Source organism: Salminus brasiliensis, chromosome 15 (genome assembly GCF_030463535.1).
Source record: "Salminus brasiliensis chromosome 15, fSalBra1.hap2, whole genome shotgun sequence".
Taxonomy (NCBI): domain Eukaryota; kingdom Metazoa; phylum Chordata; class Actinopteri; order Characiformes; family Bryconidae; genus Salminus; species Salminus brasiliensis.
In genome coordinates, this window is record NC_132892.1 from 2004709 (window position 1) to 2017272 (window position 12564).

At 44.7% G+C, this 12564-nt stretch overlaps 1 protein-coding gene across 2 annotated transcripts in view; it reads right to left on the reverse strand.

The window, feature by feature from the left end:
- The window catches only part of LOC140535388 (receptor tyrosine-protein kinase erbB-4), a 214713-nt gene that overhangs the window by 13438 nt on the left and 188711 nt on the right, over window positions 1-12564 (reverse strand). For both annotated transcript variants that reach the window (XM_072656717.1, XM_072656716.1), the window contains exons 21-22: window positions 550-705; window positions 51-126 (exon numbers count right to left, since the gene is read on the reverse strand). In XM_072656717.1, coding sequence (XP_072512818.1) covers window positions 51-126; window positions 550-705 — 232 coding nt within the window. The remainder of the gene's footprint in view (window positions 1-50; window positions 127-549; window positions 706-12564) is intronic.

Genomic DNA, 12564 nt, shown 5'->3' on the forward strand with positions numbered 1-12564 from the left:
TAATTACTTTCTGGATACTGAATTTTGGAGTAGTCAGCATTTTCCCTTACCATAGCTCCAGACATCACTCTGGTGGGTAAACTTTCTGTAGTGAATACACTCCAGCGCCATCCACTTGATGGGCATCTGCACAAGAGCGGGAGGGAGGAAAAGATTTACACTAGTATTTACACTCACTGCCACTTTATTGGAAACACCTGCAGCTCATAAAGTGGTTAATGTATTTGAAACACAAGTTCTAGCATGCACTTTTAATAAAAAGGGGATTCAAGCTAAAAAAAAAAAAATATCATCTGATATGCTAGTAATAGCATTCAAGCTTTTGATGCTTGAAGGGTTCTTAGCCTGGTTTGAGGGTTCCAAGGGGTCTTGTATGAGGTGTTTTGGGCAACCCTGGTCGAACCACACCAATAAAAGACTGTATAACCTTATGGGCGTAGCATCGTGGACCACGAAAAAGGTTCTGCTATTGTTTTCTTAAGACATGGTCGTACCTGGAGCATTTGATTTATAGACTACAGACTACTTAAGTGCATTCTGCTTTCTGACCTTGCCTCCATCTGCGTTGTACTCCTTCTCATCAGCGTCCAGCAGACGAGCCAGGCCAAAGTCGGTGATCTTGATGTGGTTGGGAGATTTGACCAAAACATTGCGGGCAGCCAAGTCCCTGTGGACCAGCCTCCTCTCCTCCAAGTACATCATCCCCTGCAAAAGAGCCAGGCAGAATAATTAACGACAATACGTTGCCATCCTCATTGTGATTATCATCTTGACCGTGGCTGCTGTCACCCTGTTTGTTATTACGTATTATTCGTCCCCTTGCGACTGGAAGCCTCTTAAAACGCTATTACGCTGTCATTCTAATTGTATATTCCTCACAAACAAGCGCAGAAGTGTCTGGAAAGGTGGCCATTATTTCTCTTCCTGGGCCTACGGGGAATAAGAAGGGCTATCTTCACCTACTTCTCAGCTCTTTCCACATCTCATCGTATAGGTGCACCTTTGAGGGAGTGCATCAGGGTTCTGTATTAGGGCCTGCCAGATTCGATTCGGCCCCAGCAGACAGGCTGCAAATCTGTGCGACACCTAATCAGAATGTGATGACATCTCCTGGCACCTCGCTGTCCTGTTCACTCCGATTTAACCTCTGCTGGTTCGGACAGGTCCTAAACTGTGATTTATGACTCTGTGTTAATCATCAGTTGGTCCATCACGGCTGGGAAGCCTACTGGGTTCAGTACATCTATGCAAAGGTTAGGTAGAGTAGTCCCATTTGTTGTGCTGTCAGATTGGCTGTTGCTATATGTCTATACGTCTATACAGAAAGCAAAAAGTTAAGCTGTAGAAGATGACAGCTAAGTGAACTCAGATATTGAACCCACAACCTTCTGATCAATAACCCAGATTACTGAGTCACCACTACCCCATAGAATATATGTTATGTTAGTCGAAGCACAGTGAAACCATATGTGGTATTGACCAAACTGAGACACACTGAGACAAGGTTATGTGCCCAACAGTGTCATCTCATCAAATGTTGGGTATTGAACCAACAACTTTGTGAACAATAGTCCAGATTACTGAGCCGCCACTACCTCATGTAATATAGGGAAATGACATATTACATATTGACCAATCTGAGACAAACAAAAGGGTTAAGTGCCTTGCTCAGAGTCCCAGTAGCTTTGCAGATTTGGCTATCGAACCAACAACCTTGTGAACAATAACCAAGATCACTGAGCCACCACTTGTAACATATAAAACAAAATTGTTCCCAAACTGAGACATACAGCAGAGGTTAAGCACCTTGCTCAATAGTAGCAGTTTAGCAGAGTTGGGCATTGAACCCACAACCTTGTGAACAATAATCCAGACCACTGAGCCCCCAGCACCCTATATATAGTTGTACAGCGTAAAAATATACCACATTTTGCACAAACTGAGACACACAGCAAAGGTTAAGCACCTTGCTCAACAGTAGCAGCTTTGAACCCAATCCCTTGTGATCATGTAACGGAACCCACAACCTTGTGATCAATAATCCAGACAACTGAGCAACCACATTTAAAACATTTAATGGTGCAAAAACAGACAGCAAAGCTTAAGTCCTGTTCTTGCAGAGTTGGGAATCAAACTCAAAACCCTGTGAGCACCACTAACCACTGAGCCACCGCTGCCCTACTGCGAATGCTGTCGTGGTGGAAAGGCTCCTTCAGAAAAGAGCATTCAGACATTTATTTGCCTGCATATTTATTTTTTTCAATTATTTATTTATTTATCATTTCCTTGGCAGAGCTCCACTTTCACTCGCTTTAGAAGTGTGTCTTTGTCAATTTTCAAGACAATTAAATACCGGGAAAATTGACGCCCTGCCAAGACATTAATGCTAATTATTTACATCAATGGACTAAGTTGGAAATGGAGGTCTGCTGAGAATGGTGCGGGACAGCTCGGGCGCTGAGCGCATCTCATTTAGCGCTCAATCACCGAGCCCTTTCAGCTGAGAGCGGGGGGACTAAATAAATAAATAAACCCGAGAAATAAACAACATCGGGAACTTTCGGCTGCGTCTGGGGACGACAGGATTTCTCTCGGAGCACTGCTGAGTGCTGATATGTGCAACAAGGAAAGAGCAGGTGTTCAAGTTTTCCGAAACAATGACAAAAACAAACGGACATGTGTCGTCGTCCTCGGCTCCCCAGCAAATCCGGTTCATTATTCACTCCCCCTCAAAACAGAGGTGGTTTCAAAACTACTTATCCGCATCTTGTTCAGATTTATGTGAGCCCGGATGCGGCGGACAAAAGCTGAGTCAAGCATAAGAGTGTGTTGGAGTATATTTGGTACTAAACCTCTCTAGAGCTACAGATGAATGTGTGCATTAATCGATGGAACAAGCATCTCGTGGGGCAGGAAGTTATGGATTCATCTATCTTCATGCCACGTTTACAGCCTTCTTACAGTCAGGCTACAGTTCCAGAGATCCGCAGATGTCGGCACACGGGGTTGCTTTTATAGATTATTGTCAGGATGTGGGATTAAACACACGTAATTTTGTCTCTTCTGAAGACATTTAGAAGAGTAGAGGAGACAACAATATTGAACTGATATGCTGAGGACAGTCTGGTACATGTGGGACATTTATATTAAACTTAGATTAAATACATAAAATATGTTATGTGCATAAAAATGGAACTATCTGACAACGTTTGAACCTCTACTTCTATTGGACCTCTACTGAAACACTATTGGATGACTATTGGACCTCTATTTGATCTCTTGTGGGCAGCTATTGAACTGATACTGGATCATTATGGGACCGCTATTGGATTGTTATTGGACAGCAACTGAATTGCTATTGGACTTCTACTAAATGGCTATTGGAACTTTATTGGATCGCTACTGGGACACTATTAAACTGCCATTGGACTGCCTGTTAAGGTGGTATTGGACCACTACTGAACTTCTATTGGTCCTCTATTGAAAGAGTATTGGATCACTATTGAACCTCTGTTGGACCTCTGCCGGACAGTTAATGGACTACTGGACCTCTATTGACTCACACTTTAACTGCTATTGGACCACTGCTGAACTGCTATTGGACCACTATTGGGCCTCTATTTGACCTCTTGTGGGCAGCTATTAGACTGGTTCTGGGCCGCTAATAAACTGATATTGGACCATTATGGGACCGCTATTGGATTGTTATTGGACAGCAACTGAATTGCTATTGGATGTCTACTAGATGGCTATTGGACTGCTATTGGACCTTTATTGGATCGCTACTGGGACACTATTAAACTGCCACTGGACCTCTACTGGACCGCTATTAGACCACTATTGGACCACTATTGAACTGCTATTAAGGTGGTATTGGATTACTATTGAACCTCTGTTGGACCTCTGCCAGGGAGTTATTGGACTACTGGACCTCTATTGACTCACTCTTTAACTGCTATTGGACCACTGCTGAACTGCTATTAGACTTCTAATGGATGGCTACTGGACAACTACTGAACCACTATTAAACCATTGGACCGCTACTGGACCTCTTTTGAACTCCTATTGATCTGCTATTGACCACTGTTGGATCACAATTGTATCACTATTGGACCACTATTAGACCACTATTGTATCACTATTAAAGCACCATTGGACCCTTTACTGGACAGCTATTGGACCACTACTGGACCAGTATTGGACCACTATTAAACTGGAATTAGACCTCTTCTGGACTGTTTTTAGACTACTGGACTGCTATTGGGACACTATTAAACCACATTTAAACCTCTATTGGACAGCTATTTGACCTCTATTGCACCTCTATGAGGCCGCTATGGACCTCTTTTGGACCGCTATCAGACCACTATTGGACCACTATTAAACTGCAATTGGACCTCTATTTAAGCACTTTTGGGCCTCTATTTGATCTGCTATTGGACCACTGTTGGACTGCTATTGGATCACTATGGCACCTCTATTGGATCACTATTGGACCACTTTTAAACTGCAATTGGACCTCCATTGGACCACTACTGAAACCCGACTGGATCTCTATTGTATAACCATTACTAAACCGCTATTGCGGTATCAAGGCTTATATATAAGGCAATAGTAGACCAGTTTGTTCCCTGCACGTTTCTGCGTTGACTATAACTTCATTAGAAAATATCTAAGGGGTGTACTAGGAAGTCCCAGACCACCCCGGAACCCAGCGTATTTCACACCTTGCATAATGAGTACTCTCACACTAACAACTGATTCCCATAGACCGTTCACACCAATTGCACAAATGGTTTTCTGGCTGCATATTGCTGCCAGCCTGAAAACACACAGGCATCTCAAATATTAGCCTGAGAAATGCATCGGGAGTCCAGCCAGTATCGTTCCAATAGCGTACAATAGCGCACTGGGCTCTAGGACACTGTATCTCAAAGAGATTACTTCTGGGCACTGAGCAACCAATCAACAGAGGTAAAGACATGCTCTGGATATCTGGACAAATGTCAAATATCAAGAGCCGCCATCGTTAAAAGTATACAAGACAAAAATTGAGAGATGGCAACTACAGAACCGTGTTTAATGGTCATGGTAATAGAGATGCAATGGTGCAAGTGTGAAGAACCTCAAGTAAACCTCCATGTCAAGTTCTTTAGGTTTCTTTAGGCCTTTGAAAGGTTCTACAAACATGGCCCTTTATGAAACCAAAAGTGGTTCTTTTATGGCATCACCCAAAGAACCATCTCCATGTCGATTACTCACAATGGTACGATCGATTTCGCTAAAAGTCCATTAGCGATAAAAGCTGCTGCCATGACTACTGTAACTTAGCTCCTAGCACTCGAAAACTTAACTTTAAAACAACCCACCGATGGACATCAAAGCATCTCCAAGAGATCAATCGTCATGTTCGCGGCACATATATTGCTCAACGTTTCACAAGCAAAAAGAAAGCTGGAAAAAAAAAGCCAGCGGTATTAATGCAGGTCCAGCGCTTGGTTTCCACACTGCCAGCCTTTGGCAATTGCAATCCCGTCCAGCCTTCCATGGAGGAGCCGAGCGAGTCAGCCGGCGGCGCTCGTCCGTGAGCTCCATTCGCGATGAGCCGCATGAAAGGCCGGGTAACCCGAATCAAAAGCCACCAAAATCAATTAGCATGACAGGCCCTTTGCATGCTGGCCCGAGTGGCAGCTCCCATAGTTGGCACAGGTCGCATCCCAGACAGGGGAGGGCAGTGCCGCGTTACCGCTCGGCTGTCCCGCATGCATTAATAGAGGTTAAGCCAGCTTGCGAGTCGGAAGAACAGAGGATCCCCGGGTGCCCTATTACAACAATATCTTGCCTCTGGCTGGGGAAATAACAAAGATTAGACCTACACGATGCCCAGGGGCTCATTAAAGAGAAAAGACGGCACTGAAAAGATGGTCCAGGGTTAGGTTATTGAGATCCAGAAATACAAAGGACACGCAAGACCGTGACGAGCATGAGAAAGAGAGGACAACAAACAGAGTTCAAAAGAGTGCCGAAAGGTCCCGGTCGTCAGGAATGTAGCTCGCGGTCTAACAAGGCGCGCAAAAAGGCGCCAACAGGGACGTCTGCTGTTGTCCTACACTTTATGCAACAGATGGTTACCAACTCCAGGCCACTGCCCAGAAGGCCGATGATGTGAATGCCAAGGGTGGCTTTAGCTGAAAGTGAATGCCTGCTGTTGCCGCCTCGAACAAAGCAGAGCTCTCCTGCTGCTCCGGAGGCAGAGTCACAACATGAGATTTGAAACATCTCCCAACAACAATTCCCTCATCTTCTCTACTTTCAGCTTTCCCTTTATGAGAAGGGCTGTGCTGAGGATGGTCCAGCACCTAAAGGATATCTGGTCAATAGTGGTGCCGTAACCGTCAGAAAATTGTACATTCACATAATTGACCCATAATACAGGAGGGGATCATGAAGTGGCCAGTGAGTGAAAACAGAAGGGAGGGGTTTCTAATAAAGTGGCCATTGAGTGGAAACAGAAGATAGATGTGATCAGTGAGTGGATGTACAAAGTAGGGGTTTCTAATAAAGTGGCCAGGGAGTAGAAGTAGAATGCAGGTGTTTCTAATATAATGGCCAGTGGAAACAGGAGGGAGGGGTTCTAATAGTGGCCAGTGTGTGGAACCACAAGAGGTTTCTAATAAAGTGGCCAGTGAGTGGAAACAGAAGGTAGGTGTTTCTAATAAAGTGGCCAGTGAGTGGATGTACAAAGTAGGGGTTTCTAATAAAGTGGCCAGGGAGTAGAAGTAGAAGGTAGGTGTTTCTAATATAGTGACCAGTGAGTGGAAACAGGAGAGAGGGGGTTCTAATAGTGGCCAGTGTGTGGAACCACAAGAGGTTTCTAATAAAGTGGCCAGTGAGTGGAAACAGGATTTGAAGAAGCTCAGGGTTGAAGGTGCGAGTCAGTAAGGGGGTGTTCAGAACACAGTCCACTGCCCGCTCTGGGGAAACCTGAACACTTCCATTGCTTTGCACTGCTGTAAATCTGTTCTCCTCGTATGGAGAACCCTGCCAGGAAAAGCCCCATACTGCTGAAGGGATGTCTCAGCAGGCCGAGTGCCGGCCTGAACAGTCATTATTAGTGTTTTGCTGGCTGCTAACATATGCCAGTCACATCCGGGCATATGTTAATGAATGAATAACCCCATGACCAATAAAGGCATATAAATGCAAATGAAGCTGCGAACAGTAAGTAATAGAACTGAAACAGTCACACAAGGATGTAAAATGCTGAATGGTCAACATGCAAAGCAGGGAGGGAACTGACGTCCGTGTCGAGCAACAGCGTCTACCGAGCCTCCAGGTCTTCCGGCCGAGTGTGGCGATACTGCAGAATTCAATACGTTAATTAAATGCCTGGATGCCATGGGCTTGCACTGGCTTTCCTGTAATTGCGGGCTCAATTTAATTGATATCTCAAACCTAAACAGAAATATCGCTCTAGACTTTTACATGCTGTAAAACTTTCAGATGTGTGTAGAACCTTAGAAAGGTTTGAAGAAGCTGATGTGAAGGTTCTTTAACTATATAAATATAGAGATATAGCGGACGAACGCTGAGCCATGCCATTTTGCCATCAGTAGCCGGAGTCAGAGAGAGCACAACTGGCAGTACTCTCTCCCCTTAACATTCTTAGGAGATGTTGGCCGGCCCAGGCGTCTGCTAGCTGGTGTGGTGGAGCTGGGGACCCAAAGCTGGGGACCCAAGTCCTTACCTTCCTAGTTTTGGGAACATTAGTAGTGCTAGGGGGAGCTATGAACAGGTAGGCTGGAGCATTTCTATTGGTCCATTCGTCATGAAATTCAACACAATATAAAGAACAGCGGCAAGCCAAAAGGAGATGGACAAGGTTTCGCTTCTATTGAAACAACAATACAACATTAACACAACTATGAACCAATGTGTTGTCCCTGTTGTCTTTGTTTTCTTGTCCACCTTTTGCCTAGTTTCCTTTTTTGTTTGAGACATTTTTGACACCTGGACAGTTCCTAGTTGCCAGAGAGACAAATCAGTCCTGCAAAAATCAGAATATTGACTTTAATATGCCCTCATTTATAATAAGCTACAGAACGGAAAGGGCGGAGACGACCTCGTGTCTTTGCGTCTAACTTTTTAATGTGCTCATCATGCCATAATTTAAAAGATGCCCTTTCTCACGTCTGTAGTGGTTAGAAAGTCTTTGAGGTTCAGAACCCAGAGCTGCTCAGGGCCGGTTACGTAACCTGACATTTCTCGTGGCTCCGATGCTGACCGGCTTTTGACCCCGGTGCCAAACCCTACTCTTGTCTGTTCTCACTTGATGTGAGAACTATTCTCCTCTTTGGATCCTGTGAAATGTTATAAGCCGGTCAAAACAACAGAGCCTTTTACAGCATTTACATGAGTACCCCAGAGACTCAAGACTCAACCTAGAGTCATACCCCAGAGACTCATATTAGAGTCACACCCTAGAGATTAAAGACTCAATAGAGTCATACCCCAGAGACTCAACACTCGACTTGGACTCACATCCCAAAGACTTGACCTAGACTGACACTCCTTAGACTCAAGACTTGACTTAGTCATACCCCAGAGATTTGACCTAGACTGACACTTCTCAGACTCAAGACTTGACTTAGAGTCATAACCCAGAGACTCATATTAGAGTCACACCCTAGAGATTAAAGACTCAATAGAGTCATACCCCAGAGACTCAAGACTTGACTTGGACTCACACCCCAAAGACTTGACCTAGACTCATACTCCTCAGACTCAAGACTCGACTTAGAGTCATACCCCAGAGACTCAAGACTTGACTTGGACTCACACTCCAAAGACTTGACCTAGACTCATACTCCTCAGACTCAAGACTTGACTTAGAGTCATACCCCAGAGACTCAACACTTGACTTAGAGTCAAACCCAGAGACTCAACTAAGAGTCACACCCTAGAAATTGAGACTGAATATAGAGTCATACCCCAGAGACCCAAAACTCAACTTGGACTCGCACTCTAGAGATTCGACCTAGACTCACACCCCAGAGACTTGACTTGACTCAGACTCACTTACTACAGACTCAACTCAGACTCGCACATCAGAGACTCAAGATTTGACTTGGACTCACACTCTTACACTCAAGACTTGCACCCCAAAGACTCAAGACATGTGACATGACCCAGACTTTGAACATCAAATCACTGCAGATAGGGTTTCGCACACCTGCTAAGGTCACTGATAGAGTGACTGTCCACCCAAATATATCCAGCTGTGAGCAGCTCTGTGGCCAGAAACTGACCCCTAATGAAGGGCTATGGGATGGCACCAAGTGATGAGCTGACCGTTAGCGTCTCTAGCTGTAATTGGAAACTTTGGCCAGAAGAATGATGCTACAAGCCTGGGGGTTCTGATAAAGATGCCAGTAGATCCGTGACTGGATGGCTATCCATATCACCCAACACCGCAGATCCATGATCACATCCTTCTTTGTGCATTATTAGTAAGAAGCGGTAATGTGAACTTAAACAGTAGCTGGCCTCAGAGAGTCTAAATGAACACTCTAATGAAAGGTTCAGCAACCTCTGGTACGCTCTTCTCTAGCGCAGATGAGAGGGAATGTTCGGCTGGATGACATGTGCAGATAAAGATGCAAATTAAAACGAGGAATGCCATTAATTTCCATGTTGCGTTTCTCGTAATGGCTGCAATTTCACTGACACTTGTGCTGACACGGCTGGGAGTCTTTGTTCTCATTATGCACTGCAATTATCCACAAATTAGGCCCGATGGCAACGATCCTGACACAAGCTCACAACCCCCCTGCACTTACACATACACACACACAAACACAGAGTTACATGACTGTGTGTATGTGATAAGTGAGTGCTAAGCTCTTTTGCATCAAGTATGACATAATCGCCCATTAGTGCAGAATAACAACTCAGACAAATGATCACAATCTGTAGTAAATAAAGCATAAACATGTGACAACGCATCCTATGTAAACACGGATCTCGTTTCAGATAGCAGCAAACCAAGCTTATACCTGCAGAAAGGCATCTGGTAGTCGGTGTCGGACTGGTTTGAGAATCATCTCGAATTTAGTGCTTAAATGACTCAAGACTCCAGGTGTTATAGCTTCGAAATTTCCATCAGAGCAAAAACAAACGGCACATATTTTCATTGCAACTCTTTATAAAAGATGCAAGAGATGACTCACAGCCCCCCACTTCACTCGAGACCTAGTCACATCCTAGAGGCTCCAGATTCAACTCAGACTTGCACTCTCGAGAGACTTGAGGCCTCTCCTAGACAAATGAGACTCACTTCCCATCCCAGAGACTCGATACTACCCTAGGGACTTAAGACTCGAATCAGCCTCATACCCAGAGACTTAAGACTCGACCCAGACTCATACCCAGAGATTTAAGACTCGACCCAGCCTCATACCCAGAGACTTAAGACTCGACCCAGCCTCATACCCAGAGACTTAAGACTCGACCCAGCCTCATACCCAGAGACTCAAGACTCGACCCAGACTCATACCCAGAGACTTAAGACTCGACCCAGCCTCATAACCGGAGACTTAAGACTCGACCCAGCCTCATACCCAGAGACTTAAGACTCGACCCAGCCTCATACCCAGAGACTCAAGACTCGACCCAGACTCATACCCAGAGACTTAAGACTCGACCCAGCCTCATAACCGGAGACTTAAGACTCGACCCAGACATGCCCCCAGAGACTCAAGACTCAGGGCAAACTCGCACACTAGAGACTCAAGACTTCACCCAGAATCATACACAAAGAACTTAGGGGACATATAGGGGACCTAATACTTGACCCAGACACATAATCCGAAGACCCAAGACTTAACTCAGACTTATACCCAGAGACAGAAGACTTGACCAAGACCCACACCCCAGAAACTGGAGACTAAACTCTGGAGACTAACAGCCCAGAGACTCAAGACTTAATTCAGCCTAGAGACTCGAGACTTGTAGCTCAAGGATTTAAGACTTAACTCAGACTTCAGAAATATCAGAAAATAACACAGGTGCTTTAGAAACCAGCTGAAAGCCCAGTGTTATTTCCACACTTCTCACAGCCACTTCTTAGTGCTTAAATGACTCAAGACTCCAGGTGTTATAGCTTCGAAATTTCCATCAGAGCAAAAACAAACGGCACATATTTTCATTGCAACTCTTTATAAAAGATGCAAGAGATGACTCACAGCCCCCCACTTCACTCGAGACCTAGTCACATCCTAGAGGCTCCAGATTCAACTCAGACTTGCACTCTCGAGAGACTTGAGGCCTCTCCTAGACAAATGAGACTCTCTTCCCATGCCAGAGACTCGATACTACCCTAGGGACTTAAGACTCGACCCAGACTCATACCCAGAGACTTAAGACTTGACCCAGCATCATACCCAGAGACTTAAGACTCGACTTAACTCAGACTTATACACAGAGACAGAAGACTTGACCAAGACCCACACCCCAGAAACTGGAGACTAAACTCTGGAGACTAACAGCCCAGAGACTCAAGACTTAATTCAGCCTAGAGACTCGAGACTTGTAGCTCAAGGATTTAAAACTCAACTCAGACTCCAGAAATATCAGAAAATAACACAGTTGCTTTAGAAACCAGCTGAAAGCCCAGTGTTATTTCCACACTTCTCACAGCCACTTCTTCCAGGAGACAGCGAGCGCTGCCACTCATGTTTTGTTGGAACGGTATCATTGGCTGGAGGCCATAAAGCTGTCACTCAGCCTGTGATGAATTACATGGTATACATCTTTTTTTTTTCTAACTTGAATTATTATTATTATAATACAGCTTTTTTTCTCCAGTGGACATTTTAATAGATTCAGAATAACAACAACAAATGTTCCCTAAACGCTGAGGCAATGAGACAAAAAATAAATTCGGTGCTCCACATTTTGTATTACGTAGCACTGGCATTGCCAGGTTTTATGAATCTGGCCCATTGGCTGTCCACTGGCCCTACTGATCAGTCCAGTGAATATAAAATAATAAATAAATGAATAAATAAGCAGAAATAATAAAATAAAATAAAAAAAAAACATCTGCATAAGAAAGTGCCTCGGACTGAGATTTTATTCCCGGCCCCAGTCTTCAAATGCAAACATAGCTAAATCATTCATGAGCACGGAGTCCCTGCAGAGCTGGGCGAAAACTGGCAGCTGTTTGAATTCGGCCGACTCGCTCTAATCTGCCTCCCTGATACCTCAGCTCTTTCTTTCTAGCGTGCCACCGCGAGGTGACCGATTCAATCAGGCTCGCCAATCCCTCCCAAATCCTAGCCCCCCAAATCCTGGCCTCATGAATCTGTTGATGCGGCTGGTTCCGACAGGTAATTGGAAGGTTTGGGGGCTTACATATATACACCCCACTTCTCGTGCCTCCAATTTTGCAGCACGTTGAAGAGCTTATTTCAGCTTGGCTGAGAGACTGTTTGAGGGGCAACTAAGAAGTACTACACTGGCTTAAAAGGATATGGACGAAAAAAGACTAACCTGCCATGCATT